The following is a 13,450-nucleotide window of genomic DNA, read 5'->3' as shown; positions in this document are numbered from 1 at the left end:
ACGCGTATACACACACACACACACACACACACACACACACACACACACGCGCGCGTGTGTTTAAAAAAATGGGGCTGGAGAGATGTTCAGTCTGTAAAGTTCTTTCTCCGTGAGCACAAGGACCTATGTTCAGCTCCCTGTCATCGCCATAAACCGTTAGGGTAGCAGGCACACCAGCTGGGAGACACCTAGAGGAGTCCCTGGGGCTAGAGCACCTGGTGGCCTTGAGTCTTCCAGCCCTAGGTTTAGGGAGAGACCCTGTCTCAAAACCAAGGTGGAGAGTGTTTAAGGAAGACAGTATTGACCTCTGGCCTACATGTACACACAGATACACACAACAGAGACTACAGGAAATGATCTTAATCTGAGGGAGAATTATACTCTTTATGATGTTTTAATGTTCCTTGGTTTTTGTTTTTGTTTTCTTCAAAGCAGTATCTTGAAGGCAAGATGACTCAGCATGTAAAAGTGCTTTGCCCTGAAAACCTGGGTTTGATCCCCATAGCCCTTGCTTGAAGGAGAGCAGAGTCCAAGTTCTCTGCCGGCCACACGTGCATGTCTGCGTCCATACACACACATCACCCACACATTTAAAACAGCCAGAAAGCATTAAGAACTCTTTTGCTGTTTAAAAAGTATAAGGATTTTTTTTACAAAGTAAAATTGACTGGATGTAAGTAAAGTGTAACTTAAACCATTAGAATCACTAAAGATTTCCTACTAAAGATCTTGCGAGTGTTTTGAACAGTGCGAGCCTTGTGCAGCTCACAAAAGCACAGTTAGCCAAGTGAGCGTCTTTCTCTGCGCCTTGGCAAATGCTCAGCTTCTCTCTGCTGCATTTGAATCAGCCTCCCGTGGATGATCCTTTCCCTCAGTGCCACGGCGCTGAGACCTCCCTTAATGTGAAATTCTTCGGAGTCTGCTCTCTGCAGAACATACTCCCTCCCCTTTGTCACAGAGACATTTCTCATTTGTGACCATAAATTGACCTTTGCTAAGTTCTTCCAGTTGCAGAGTCTCTCGGGCAGTGGCAGCAGTGACATTTCAAGTTGGCCATTTGTTCTTTTATGCCATTTAGATTATATTTGAATTGCGTTTTCAGCATTATCTTCTTTCGTGTTGTTTGCTGCTCCGCTGTCTTTGTCAGCTCCCCTTTTCCTCCACCGTTTTGTAAAACTTTGTGTGTGTTTAAGATGGCAGGCAAGAAGGCGTCAAAGTTAAAAGCTTTGCTGTCCATGAGTGAACAATATTCACAGCGCAACAAACTGACTTCGGTTGCTCACACTGATCACGATGCATCTCTTAGTGACTGATTTGTAACCTAGACTGCTTAATGATGCTCGAGTTTTATACATTCATAGTTAATATTCTCTGGTCAGTGAAATATGAACCACTGTATCGGGAGACGCGATGTTTGACGAGCCCTTACATGCTAAATTTATGCGCCACATAGGAGTCAGCCAAGTGAGGACAGACTGATTCAAAGAAGCAGAACTTTAATTAAGATTTGGTAGGTTTGATGAGATTTCAGGTGGTGAGCTGTTAAGCACAGTTGCAGTATGTAGAAATATAAACTTGGTGCTCTGTTCTCAGCTTTTTTAGACTTCCTTAGCAAGGACCTTACACCATTTACATAGTACAGATGGTAAATAACAACAGTATGAATTCCTGCGGGGCGGGTGTTGATCTGAGGATTTAAAAGGATGCTGTCTCTGTGTGTGTGTGTGTGTGTGTGTGTGTGTGTGTGTGTGTGTGTGTTCGTTCTAATAATTGCAAAGAAATAGTTAACAGATGAGTTTGGTGTCTTCGGGTCAGGTGACCTATTACGTTGTCTTCATACAGTGCCTAACTTCAGTCTTAAATGTGTCGCTCTGTGTCGCTTGCAGCAGAATAATACCAATTTCTCTTTGTGTGTGTCACAGGTGAGCTGGTACAGCGGTTGATCTCAAGATGCCACTGGTGAAAAGAAACATTGATCCTAGGCACTTGTGCCATACAGCGCTGCCCAGGGGCATTAAGAATGAACTGGAATGTGTAACCAACATCTCCCTGGCAAATATAATTAGACAGCTGAGTAGCCTAAGTAAGTATTTATATCAACTTCAGAACTGCAGACTAGAATTTGCTTTGGACTTACCGTGTTCAGAAAATGTACTTGTGCAGGAAGGGCGTTCATACAGAGATCTTACCGTTACCGTGAGAACTTAATCACTGTGTAAAGTCAAGAGTTTTAATGGTAATTTCTTCTTCCTGTTAACAGAATCTCTCAAAACAGTACATCACATGGTGATTAGAGTCACTGAAAGTGCTGTGGAAATGTGGTTTGTTTGTTTGTTTGTTTGTTTGTTTGTTTGTTTGTTTTCCGAGACAGGGTTTCTCTGTGGTTTTGGAGCCTGTCCTGGAACTCGCTCTGTAGACCAAGCTGGTCTCCAACTCACAGAGATCCGCCTGTCTCTGCCTTTGATGGGCGGAAGATAGAGCCAGGGTCGGACTTGGCTTGGTTGTTGCTTCTCTTTTCTTTTTCTGGGGCGTTCAGCTGTTTATGTTTTGGGACTTTAGAATCTCTTTTAAAATATGTTTTGCTAACATAAGAAAATATTTTCGTATTGTCAGAGATATAGAGAGCAAGGTAAGGCTGTCACCAGCGATAGGATTAGGCCAGTATTGTGAGTTTTGTGTTAGGGACGTCAGAATGTGGGACCAAGAGTCTAAACATGCCATGATGTGAGAGAACTCGGCTTCTGGTAGGCAGACAAACATACAAAAAGCAACTAAAATAGCTCTTGACAATTCTGATTTTCCATTTTACACCACTGATATTGCAAAAACTGTTTGTGAACAGAGCAATGACCATAAATTATAGTGTTCCACGTGGTTTAGGGACATCCCCTGACTTCTCAATGAAAGTACATCTCTATTCCAGTAAACAGTGTATATTTCCCTATTAGAAAATAATTATGCTTTGTAATAGATAATTAATGAAAATTTAAAATTCACTTTCTATAAACTTGTTCTCTGTTTTGCTGTCTCTTAGCCATTACAGTTCTAATCACCTAAGAGGTGTCTTGCTCTCCTTCCTGTGGTTCAGTATAAACAGTCTGTCCATACTGCTGAAATGAGCTAATAAAGTCTGGTTTTTGCTCTCATGTGGAAATAAGTTAACAGAGTGTATTACTTCTTTTCCTGTTGCTATAACAAAATACTTGAATCTGGATACCTATAAGGAAAGATCTATTTAGGTCATACCTTTTAAAGTTGAAAGTTAAGTTTGAGCAGCCTTATGATCAGCCTCTGGTGAGGGCCCACTTGGTTGTGTCCGAATATGATGGAGAAACGGAAGGTACCAGCTGACTGAAGAAGGGGTCGCTAACTTCTGAAAGATGGCCCCATGACTTAATCACCTTGTACCGGTCTCCAGTTTGTAGTGTTCCACCATCTCACTGCCACTGCACCAAAGGCCAGGCCTTCAGCACATAAACCTCCAGGGAGCCATCTGTCTAAACCACAGACTCTAGGTAGATAATATAGGCTAGAAAGTAGAAGAGGGACTGGGTAGGCTGGATTTGTGAGACAAAGTAAGTAGACAGACCATTGGAAGATGAAGTTGAATTCTCTGTTTAATGTTAAAAATTTGTGGCTGTTGTCCCAAAATAACATCTCATTTAGTTGAAGAATCTCAAATATGTATAGGAACCATTCTGAGTAGAAGGCATATAATTAACGTTCAAATGAACTGTAGATTGCAGGAACTGTCTTTAAAAAGCAATCATAGGTGGGTTTTGATTTAAGACGGCCTCCTAATTAAAGTACGGATTGAAATGGGTCGTTAAAGAATGAAATATTTTGAGAAGGAAAAGACTATAGGCAAAAACCCTGTGTTCGTGGGGAGAGTTGAAGTGACTTGACATGGGTGACTCACGACTGACGGGGGGCAGAGTCCAGGTTTGTGCTTAGTTCCCTAGATCATGACATTGCAGAGACACATCAGCTTCACGTCAGATCTGTCACCTCTTAGGAGCGGAAGGGACATAGATACGAGATGTGAGGAATATAGAGAATGGATGGGATGCTATCAATCAGTGTTACGGCGTTTAAGCTTCTCGGGGAGAGTGTCATGGACTCTTTAATGTTGAAAAGCTACGGATCCTTTCTCCAGGAAAATGTGAATGTATCTGTTGTAGTTAGGTTTTCTGTTGCTCTGGTAAAGCACCAGGGTCATAAGCAACTTTGGGGAAGAAAGGGTTCGTTGCAACCCGCAACTCTACCAGATGGCATCACACTTTATCCATCACTCAAGGCAGGAAGCTGGAGGCAGGAGTCGATGCAGAGCCCCTAGAATTGCTCTCTTTGCTTGCCGAGCCCACGTTCTTAGAGCACCCAGGACCACCAAGCCCACGGGTGGCACCACCCAGAGTGTGGCCCTCCCCTGTTGATCATCAGTCAAGAAAATGCCCCACAGCCAATCTGGTGTGTGTGTGTGGGGGGGGGGCTGTTTTAAGGCTCCCTCTTTCCAAATGACTAGCTTGTGTCCAGCTAACAAGAAACTGGCCAGCATTTCATCCAAAACCCTGCTTATAATTTCAGGCGTGTAATCTATGAAAGTTCCTGGTTTTAAACTGATGACTTTTAGAGATGAAGTAGTAAGTCACATCTCTGTGTCCCTAACATTTGCATCTCTATCCCATTGGTGATGCTTCTCTCACCTGCCAGGATGCTGACTGGGGACACCTTGAGCCCTGTCCCACCCCACAGCCGCCTTTCTCACTTATAGGCTCTTAAACCAATGCTGCGGAATCTTACTTGTGCCGGGTTACTCTTGGTGCCTGTGTCGTCTTTCCTTAAAACTTCTTTGGAGCTAGATTTTTTAAAATTTATTTTTAATATTTATTTATACGAATGTACTTATAAATATAACTGCCATGTAATAACATATATCTTATATTTATTATTCCAATTTGACAGTTGAGGGAATTGATACGAGTGCCTCACTGTAAATGAAGGACAGATTTGAGCTTACTCTGCATTTTATTTATTTATTTATTTATTTATTTATTTATTTATTTATTTGGTTTTTCAAGACAGGGTTTCTCTGTGGCTTTGGAGCCTGTCCTGGAACTAGCTCTTGTAGACCAGGCTGGTCTCGAACTCACAGAGATCCGCCTGCCTCTGCCTCCCAAGCGCTGGGATTAAAGGCGTGCGCCACCACCACCCGGTTTTTACTCTGCATTTTAAATTGCTTTTCATATTTGTTTAAATATCATCCTCTGTTTAAAATTTGTGAACTTCAGGGGATTTCTGGTTATCGTTTGGCCTCTAGTTTTTTGTAATAAGGATATATATGACTAGAAAAGTTAAAGAATTTCAGCTTTTTGCTGATTTTTAAAAGACTTTATAATAAGAGAAGATAATGTTTCTCTCCAAAGTGTTGCTTCTGTGTTTCCTAAGACAGTATAGCCTTGTATTCTGCCTCTGGCTTGAAATCCCACTCTAGCAGAGTCTGTATATTTACCCTGATTATGGAATGAAAACATACCTTATTTGTATGTGTTTTTGCATAATAGTCTTCCTATTTTAGACTCAGGTCACCAAGCATATGTAGTAAGGCCGGTTTGGAATCAGTTGTCCCAGCCCCTCTCCCCGGCCCCTCCCCCCTGCATTGCTGAGCCCTAGGGTAGGGTTGAAGGTGTTAGGCAGCCCCAGAGAAATGCCCTGTGTGACAGGACAGCACTTTTAACTCTGAAACTGCTTGTTGTGAATGAGATCACAGTTTGTTACATTGTGGTGTGTTTCATGTTTGCTTAGGTAAGTATGCGGAAGACATATTTGGAGAATTATTCAATGAAGCACATAGTTTTTCGTTCAGAGTTAACTCGTTGCAAGAGCGCGTGGACCGTCTGTCTGTCAGTGTCACACAGCTGGACCCTAAAGAAGAAGAATGTAAGTCTGCTCTTGGTGCATTTTCCTTTACATCGTATGGAAACAGAGGAGATGAGTGTGCGTTTAGGAACAGTATTGAGTGTGAATCTGTTAGTCTATCCCTGACCTTCACTGCCGCGCTGTAAGCTTGACTTCCATTTCTATGAATGAATGAATGAATGAATGAATGAATGAATGAAGATAAAACACTTTTTTGGGTATACTATTTATCTCTTGATTTTTGACATGCATGAAGCTATTTTGATCAGACTTTCTTAAGTTCTTTCTCCCTTCTTTTTTGTGTGCTTTTTGTCTGAGAAACTAAAATTATTTGAAAAGTATCTGAAATATTTTTTTAAATTACTATTTGGCTTTGTGTTTTGAGACAGGGTTTCTCTGTGTAGCTTTGGAACCTGTCCTGGCACTAGCTCCTTAGACTGGCCTTGAGCTCACAGAGATCCACCTGCCTCTGTCCCCAGGGGCTAGGATTAAAGGTGTACACCACCACCTTCCGGCAAAAAGTTTCTGAAATCTAAAGGTTTAGATGTAACTTCTTTTACTGTGACTTTGTAGTATTGCTGAACTATGACCTTGATATTTAGTTGGCTGCTACTGTCTGCTTTAAATGAACATTCCCCAAATTGTTCTATGCCAAGAATAAAATGGAAATATAAGGTTTATTTTAAGAAAAAAAAACATTGCTATTTAGTATGGTAGAAATTTTAGTGGTTTAACAAAAAATGCTTTATGCTTCTGTAGATACCTTGCATGTTAATTTTTAAGATGCCTCAAAACACTGAAAATTCACAAGTTCCTTTGCTGGTGGTGGTAGTAGCTGTACACTCACTTTGTAGACCACGCTGGCCTTGAACTCAGCGCTCCGCCTGCCTCTGTCTCTTGAATGCTGGGTTTAAAGGTATATGCCACCACTGCACAGATTGCTCTTTTATAAATCCATAAATAGAAATGAAACTGAGAATATAATTTTCATTTATATACTATAGAGAGCTATTTATGTGAATTTTTCATAATATACTCATCAAACTTTTTGCTCAACAACATTTTTAGAATCAATTCAAGTTATAGATCTAAATGTAAACATTGGGAACATTAAATTTTTTTAAAGCAAAGAGTAGAATGTTAGGATGGATATCTTGAACAACTCCTTTTGGCATACTGTAATGAGTATTTATTAATCTTAACGCACATCATTCATTAAAACTGAGATACAGTTCAGCAAGGTCTGTTTAGCATATTAATCAGGCTCTGTAACTGCAGCCAGTTTTAGGCCATTCTTACCTTCCATAAAGAGGCCCCACTCCACATCCCTTCTCCACGCCGCCTGAGTCTCATCACTAATCTACTGTCTCCGTGGAGTCTCCTATTCCGGGCATGTCCTGTGAGTGGATGGCATAGGAAGTGGTCTCTAGTGACCAGCGTCTTCCGCTGTGTTCTTAGATCTGTTTGTATTCCGCTGAGGACTGACGACACCGAGCTGAGAGCCCTGTGTGGATTTTCTTGGAGAAATAGCCATTCATTTCTTTCCCCCTATTTGTTTTCCTTCAACTCCTCGTTTTAAAATTGGATGATCTTTTTATTGTGAAGTTGTAAGAGTGTTCCTATGTTCTTGGTCCAAATTCTCTGTCCCATGAGTGTTTTGCACGTAAGTTGTCTTTCTTAGAGCTTTTTTTTTTTTTTAAGTATATTTGTGTACATTAATCACATTCATGAAATTCTTGAAATATATCTAATTGTTAGTGTAGAGAAATCCATTATAAGCGTACATACTTTCAAGTATAATTTATATCAACATTTTCTTTTTTAACATTTAGTTACAAATGTATGTCATGTAATAATTCCTGTATAAATTCCGTTTTCATGTGTAGCAAAAAATAACATTTAATTTCAAAATGCTATTTCTTTTTAAGTATTGCATTTATTGATTTTCTTCCCTGACAGTTTGTCGCATATATTATTGCATTCTGGTTACTCTCATGCTGTTAAATGTTAGTAAATATCTGAACACCATCATTAAGTGAAAGTACCAATGCCAGTATGTGACTGGAGGTGCGAGCATGGTGGGATTATACATGGCTTCCTTTATTTTCTCTGTAGCCCCTTTAAAAGATTTGAAGCGTGGCGAATAATTCTGAATCTAAAAGCTGAACACTTAACTGTTTGGAATGTGAATAATTGGAATTGTTTTGTGGAGATTTGTGATTCAATCTGGGGTTTGAAATTCAATGGGAATTCAAAGAAAATAACATTATGAACATATAATTAAACTACAGAGTATGATAAAAAAGTATTTTCAATTATCTTTAAGTGGTAGCAACCATGGAACTGCCAAGTAATTAAGAAAATGTCTAAAAAGCTATAAAAATGAATGCAATGATATTTAATCCAATTTTGTTTGCAAACACTTTGAGCTGACATACTTACTGTGTCTATAACACTGTTGAGGTAGTATAAGATACTGACATTGTCACAGCGCTGTGTTTATCAGTACGATATGACGGGGAAGAGTTGGAGGTAGGAAGGGACTTCCTGTTGTGCATGGTTTTTATATCCTTTTACCAGAATGGCTCTGGGCATTTGCCATCAGGCTCTGTTTGGTCACCAGTTAGAACTGATGAATTGAGTGAGGGAGCAGCAGCAATGATCCCTGTTCCTTGCCCTGCCTGGAAACAGTGTGTGGATTGTGGGAAGTTAGCCTCGAAACCAGATCAGTCCTGTTTCTGCTTAGCCTCATTTGCTGAGCCTGTTGTGTGTTTTCTGGCTTTGGCTGTTTGTGTTTAAAGATGGAAAAGCAATTTTGGGTTCACTGAGATGGCAAGGTTGACTGAAATGAAGATTAGTGGCAGCCTCCATCCCACACAGGATCTACTCTCTGATGGCAGGAGGGGAAGCTTCTTTCCCCTGTCTCTAAACTGTATTCTGATGTTTATAAATGGCGTCTGTCGCAAACTGGGACTGTGGACTTGTTGAAAACACAGTCCCTCTGTGACCGCAGACCGCTGCTGTACGAATCCAGATGTTCTTAGATTTTATTTGTAAGAAACGGTATGGTATTTTAGGGACTATAGTTGTAAATTGTGATTGCTTACTGGCGTTGCTGTGGTATACAGCATTTGTATACTCACGGTCACACATATTCAGCATATCAGATATCTTCATCTTTTGTTTCTAGTTTTGATTTGTGATAGAATCTCACTCTATAAACTACACTGTCTCGGAACTTGGGGCAAAATCTCCTGCCTTCACCTACCAAGTGCTGGGCGCTATCATACTGGCTTTGCCCAGCTTTTTAATGTGAAGAAGTCACTCTAGGTGTCAGAACTGCAGTATTCTGGTGCATACCTTATTTTAATATGCTGGACAGCACAAAAGTTAATGAAATTAGCTTTAAATCATCATGTGTGTGATTGTGCTGTACCAATTACTGGGGACACTAAGGTACAAGAAAGTCTAAAATCTCCCGAAAATTTATGCATAGGTAGAAATTATTATAGTACAAATAAGACTAAAGTCAAACTAATATAGACGACACACGTGTGATATTATAGTATACATAGCAAGAAGTCAACACCGTTCAGCCTGGACTGTCACTGGGTATTAGTTCCTTCACTGATTAGTACTTCTGACTGTAAGCTAGTGAGGAATAGAAGAGGTAGGAAAGATGACAGAGAAAAGGACAGAGTTTAAGTTGGGTGGGGGTGGGCAGGAACGGCCAGCAAAGAAAAAGAAATACTGGAAATTTATCATTAGGACTCTCCGAGCTGGAGAAAACAAAAGTTGTGTCCAGACTCCCCTAGAAGATCGGACAGAGCAAGCTATGGATAATTATGATAGAATATTTAGACTGGCTCCTGACAGGTGACGTCACCGAAGGCGCACAATAAACATGCGGTATTGAGACGTCATTCAGCTGGGTTGTCTTAGGAAAGTAAAATGAATCTGGGATTTTTGTTTTAGTATCTTTGCAAGATATCACGATGAGAAAGGCTTTCCGAAGTTCCACAATTCAAGATCAGCAGCTTTTCGACCGCAAGACTTTGCCCATCCCATTGCAGGAGACTTACGATGTCTGTGAGCAGCCTCCACCGCTCAATATCCTCACTCCCTACAGGTCAGTAGAATATCAGTCAGAAACCCCACCGCCTCTCTCCTACTTCAGCTTTAAATGCTGGATTCACATGGTTTTAATCTCACTTGGTTCGAGTCAACAGAATGGCGTATCTACCTGTTACTTTCAGAAAACCTTTATTTATCCTTTAGATGAGCTTCCCGGGCTCTGACATACAGAAGACAGGGCCTGGTCAACAGGTACAAGTAATTGTTATGAAGAGCCTCCAGCAAAGTGATTGCCGTGGAACTGTGTCAGTAAAGTTGCCCTTGTCTTTCTCGTTTTATTCCTAATCTTGGGAAAAAGAAGCTAAAAATTCCGCAGTACTCACAACCATGCTTGTTGCATTCCTTGTTCTTGATATGTCTCTCTTCACTTCCTGTATCTGTTTAATGCCTTCCTCCACGTACTCCGGTGAAGTCCGCAATTAGTGTTTCTTGGGACTTCTCTCACAGGATTTTTTAACTCGGCAGTTTGAGATGTACAACATGTCCTGAGAAAATGACATTCGAGTTGTCATTTGAAGCGGTTCAGTAGGCAGGTTGACGGATATAAGTGAGTGCTCACGTCGAACTGAAAACCGAGAAGCAGCTTTTGGGTTTAGTAAGATGCTAACTTCGTTAGAACACTGGTGGACACGGCAGAGGTCTCTGTTCTAAGCTATGCGCCTGCTTTCCAGACTTAGCTTTCCGGCAGAACCATTTCTGATGATTAACCTTTCTCAAAGGACTTAGGAGTCTCTCACTCAGCAAAGGCGGCCTTGCTGTTGCACAGCAGCACTTTAAACTACAGTATCAGCTCTGGAAAGCTCTGCTTTTTCATCTTCCGTGCTTTCGTTTCTGATTTATTTATAAAAAATACACAGTGCTTTGTTTTGGCAATGTTTATTCATTTTGAGACACGATCTCGTGACCCTATTGCCTCGAGTGTCAAGATCACTGCACCATGCCTAGGACAGAAACCTGCTATGTGTCACAGTCTGGATAATGGGCGTGGTGTGAGGGGAAGCAGGTTTCGGTGATAAATTTGTCTGATTGTCTTCTCTCTCACCTAACACCTGGTGTTGGACATATTGTATTTCAGGGACGATGGGAAGGAAGGGCTGAAGTTTTATACCAATCCTTCGTATTTCTTTGATCTGTGGAAAGAAAAGATGTTGCAAGATACAGAGGATAAGAGGAAGGAAAAGAGAAAGCAAAAGGTATTAAAGAGATTCAAAAGCTTGGCGTTACGTTTATGTATTCGTGTCTTGCTGCACATGGGAAACCTGGTTAACCCACACTTTGATGGTCTTGTTTCATTGGGCCCTTGCCTTAAAGTCCTTCACCGCACAGGTAACAAAGGAACATTATGTAGAAGTGAGTAAAGGCGGGAAATCAAGCCAGCACTTTCTGCAACACCATGTGTGCTAACTGTTTCCAACAGGTTGTTGAGCCCTCACTAAATTCCTTTGCCAGGCTGTTGTGCTGCCGTCTTCCACTGTCTGGTAAAATTTTCCTGAATCTGCCTTATTTCCTGCTAATGACTTTTAAAGAAGGAAGGAACAAGTTGTATCTTGGCACAGTGGCTGTCTGCATTATGCCTTTGTTTATCTCTGCTTTCCTCAGTCGCTATAATACTCTCTTGTTAGAGTCTTACGTGCTGGACAGTACCCTTGTGTTCAAGCTGGAGTTTGCAGTCCGGTGACTGGCAAGCTAAAGTGCTCCCGAACACAGGTTTTGTTTGCTAAGCACAAGGGTTGTGAATCATTGCTTATCTACTTCACAGCATGCCCCGTCTTACACCTGACAGGCTTCGCCATACGTGTTACCTGCTTTGTCCCTTTGGGCATTTGATATTTGTTGTTCCTTTTCCTATGCTGTGTCCCCTGACTGTAATTTTTGTCCACTTCCCATACAGATAATTTAGCGTCTTAGTTATTTGACCAGGAGTTGATAGTTCTGTCACCCGTGGTAAACTTTGACCCTTGTTAATAGTAGGTATGGGAGTAAGGGTTAGGGACTTGTCTGCGCCCAGAGGATTTTCTGCCTTAAGTCTAGGCACACACACCATTTTGTATCTAATCCCTCGACTTGAAATTGAGTTGTAAAACCGTGGTGAGAAACTGGGATTACAGCGAAATCTGGTCGGTTTTAACTCAGAACGTACAGGTAGCATGGCTCTAGGTTTCTATATCGTGTTGGCGTTGCCTTTTTAAGCATTGACCCTAGAATTTCATCTTGACTACTATAACCCCTTTTTAAGTATTTGGCATTTCACCACTTGGCTTTGTCTCATTACTTCTGTTATAGCAGAAAAATCTAGATCGTCCTCATGAACCCGAAAAAGTGCCAAGAGCTCCTCATGACAGGCGGAGAGAATGGCAGAAGCTGGCCCAGGGTCCAGAGCTGGCCGAAGACGACGCTGACCTCTTACACAAGCATATTGAAGTTGCGAATGGCCCGGCCTCTCATTTTGAAACAAGGTTCCTTTTATTTTGTTTCTGAATGAATGCTAAACATTGGATTTACTTATAATATCTCTCTGTATGTCTAAGTCTTGGCTCCCAAGCTGTGGAGTTGGAAGAAGGCCCTGTTGTAATAGAAATGTTTTCAACCGTAACCACTGAACCTGCTGAAACCCAACCCCCTTCGGCAGGTCCTTTCCACAGGTGGACTTCATGTTGCCATTTATAGAAAGAAATGTTTAAAGAAGATAGTTTTATGATTTGTTTTAGCTTTTATCTGAGACTTCCTCCCAATATTTCAGGTAGACTCTGTTGAATGCCATAGTAAAGTGTGTCTGGAATATTTCTGAAGTATTGATTTATCGCATATGAAACCAGTTCTGTTTTTTTCCAAGTCCCCAAATTCAGATATATCAGGAATTTCAGACAGAATTGCTACCTTCTCTTACAGACATGTGCACTAGGTCCTGTTTCTTTCTCAGTGGCCAGGGGTCCTAGCTAAGTGACATGCCAGCGTAACACACTGCTTTCAAGTTTCTGTCGGAATTTATATATGTATTATCATTCTCATTTTATTAGAAACGAGCAACACTTGGACAGTATTAGAGGCATAACTGAAATATTAGCTATATTACTAAAAGACACTGAAAGAAAGGAAATTAAACAAACAAAAGTCTGTAGGTACACATTTCTGCTCCAGTTAAACATAGGCGTTTGTCTGGCCTGTACCAGTGTTAGTGGACTGATTTGTGACACGCTCTGCACATCTGTTAATCCAGTTCTGTTCCCAGAATGCACTGCGGTTGGTAAATACAGATCTTTGGTTGCTCAGCTAAGATTTTGTCTAAATCTCATGTTGCTGAACGCTAGAACCAGAGAAAGTTTTTTTTTGTTCACAAAACCTTTAGAAGCCATTAGTTTAAGAAAACCAATGTCCAAGTGGTAATAAATTCCAGTTTTTA

The 13,450-nt window shown here is 41.0% G+C and overlaps 1 protein-coding gene across 2 annotated transcripts in view; it reads left to right on the top strand.

Moving 5' to 3' along the window:
- Positions 1 to 13,450, top strand: part of Wasf1 (WASP family member 1) — a 46,402-nt gene that overhangs the window by 28,947 nt on the left and 4,005 nt on the right. Inside the window, exons 2-6 of one of the 2 annotated variants that reach the window (XM_050120566.1) lie at positions 1,923 to 2,083; positions 5,803 to 5,937; positions 9,892 to 10,045; positions 11,126 to 11,243; positions 12,337 to 12,506. In XM_050120566.1, coding sequence (XP_049976523.1) covers positions 1,951 to 2,083; positions 5,803 to 5,937; positions 9,892 to 10,045; positions 11,126 to 11,243; positions 12,337 to 12,506 — 710 coding nt within the window. In that variant the 5' untranslated portion in view covers positions 1,923 to 1,950. Of the gene's footprint in view, positions 1 to 1,922; positions 2,084 to 5,802; positions 5,938 to 9,891; positions 10,046 to 11,125; positions 11,244 to 12,333; positions 12,507 to 13,450 lie in introns of both variants that reach the window. The other variant, XM_050120565.1, reaches the window with a different exon arrangement.

The sequence above is a fragment of the Alexandromys fortis genome, unplaced genomic scaffold, assembly GCF_014885135.2.
Source record: "Alexandromys fortis isolate MF-2015 unplaced genomic scaffold, M_Fortis_MF-2015_v1.1 scaffold_175, whole genome shotgun sequence".
In the NCBI taxonomy this organism is placed as follows: Eukaryota; Metazoa; Chordata; class Mammalia; order Rodentia; family Cricetidae; genus Alexandromys; species Alexandromys fortis.
Note: the sequence above shows the minus strand (reverse complement) of the source record. Positions and strands in the feature narration are given on the sequence as shown.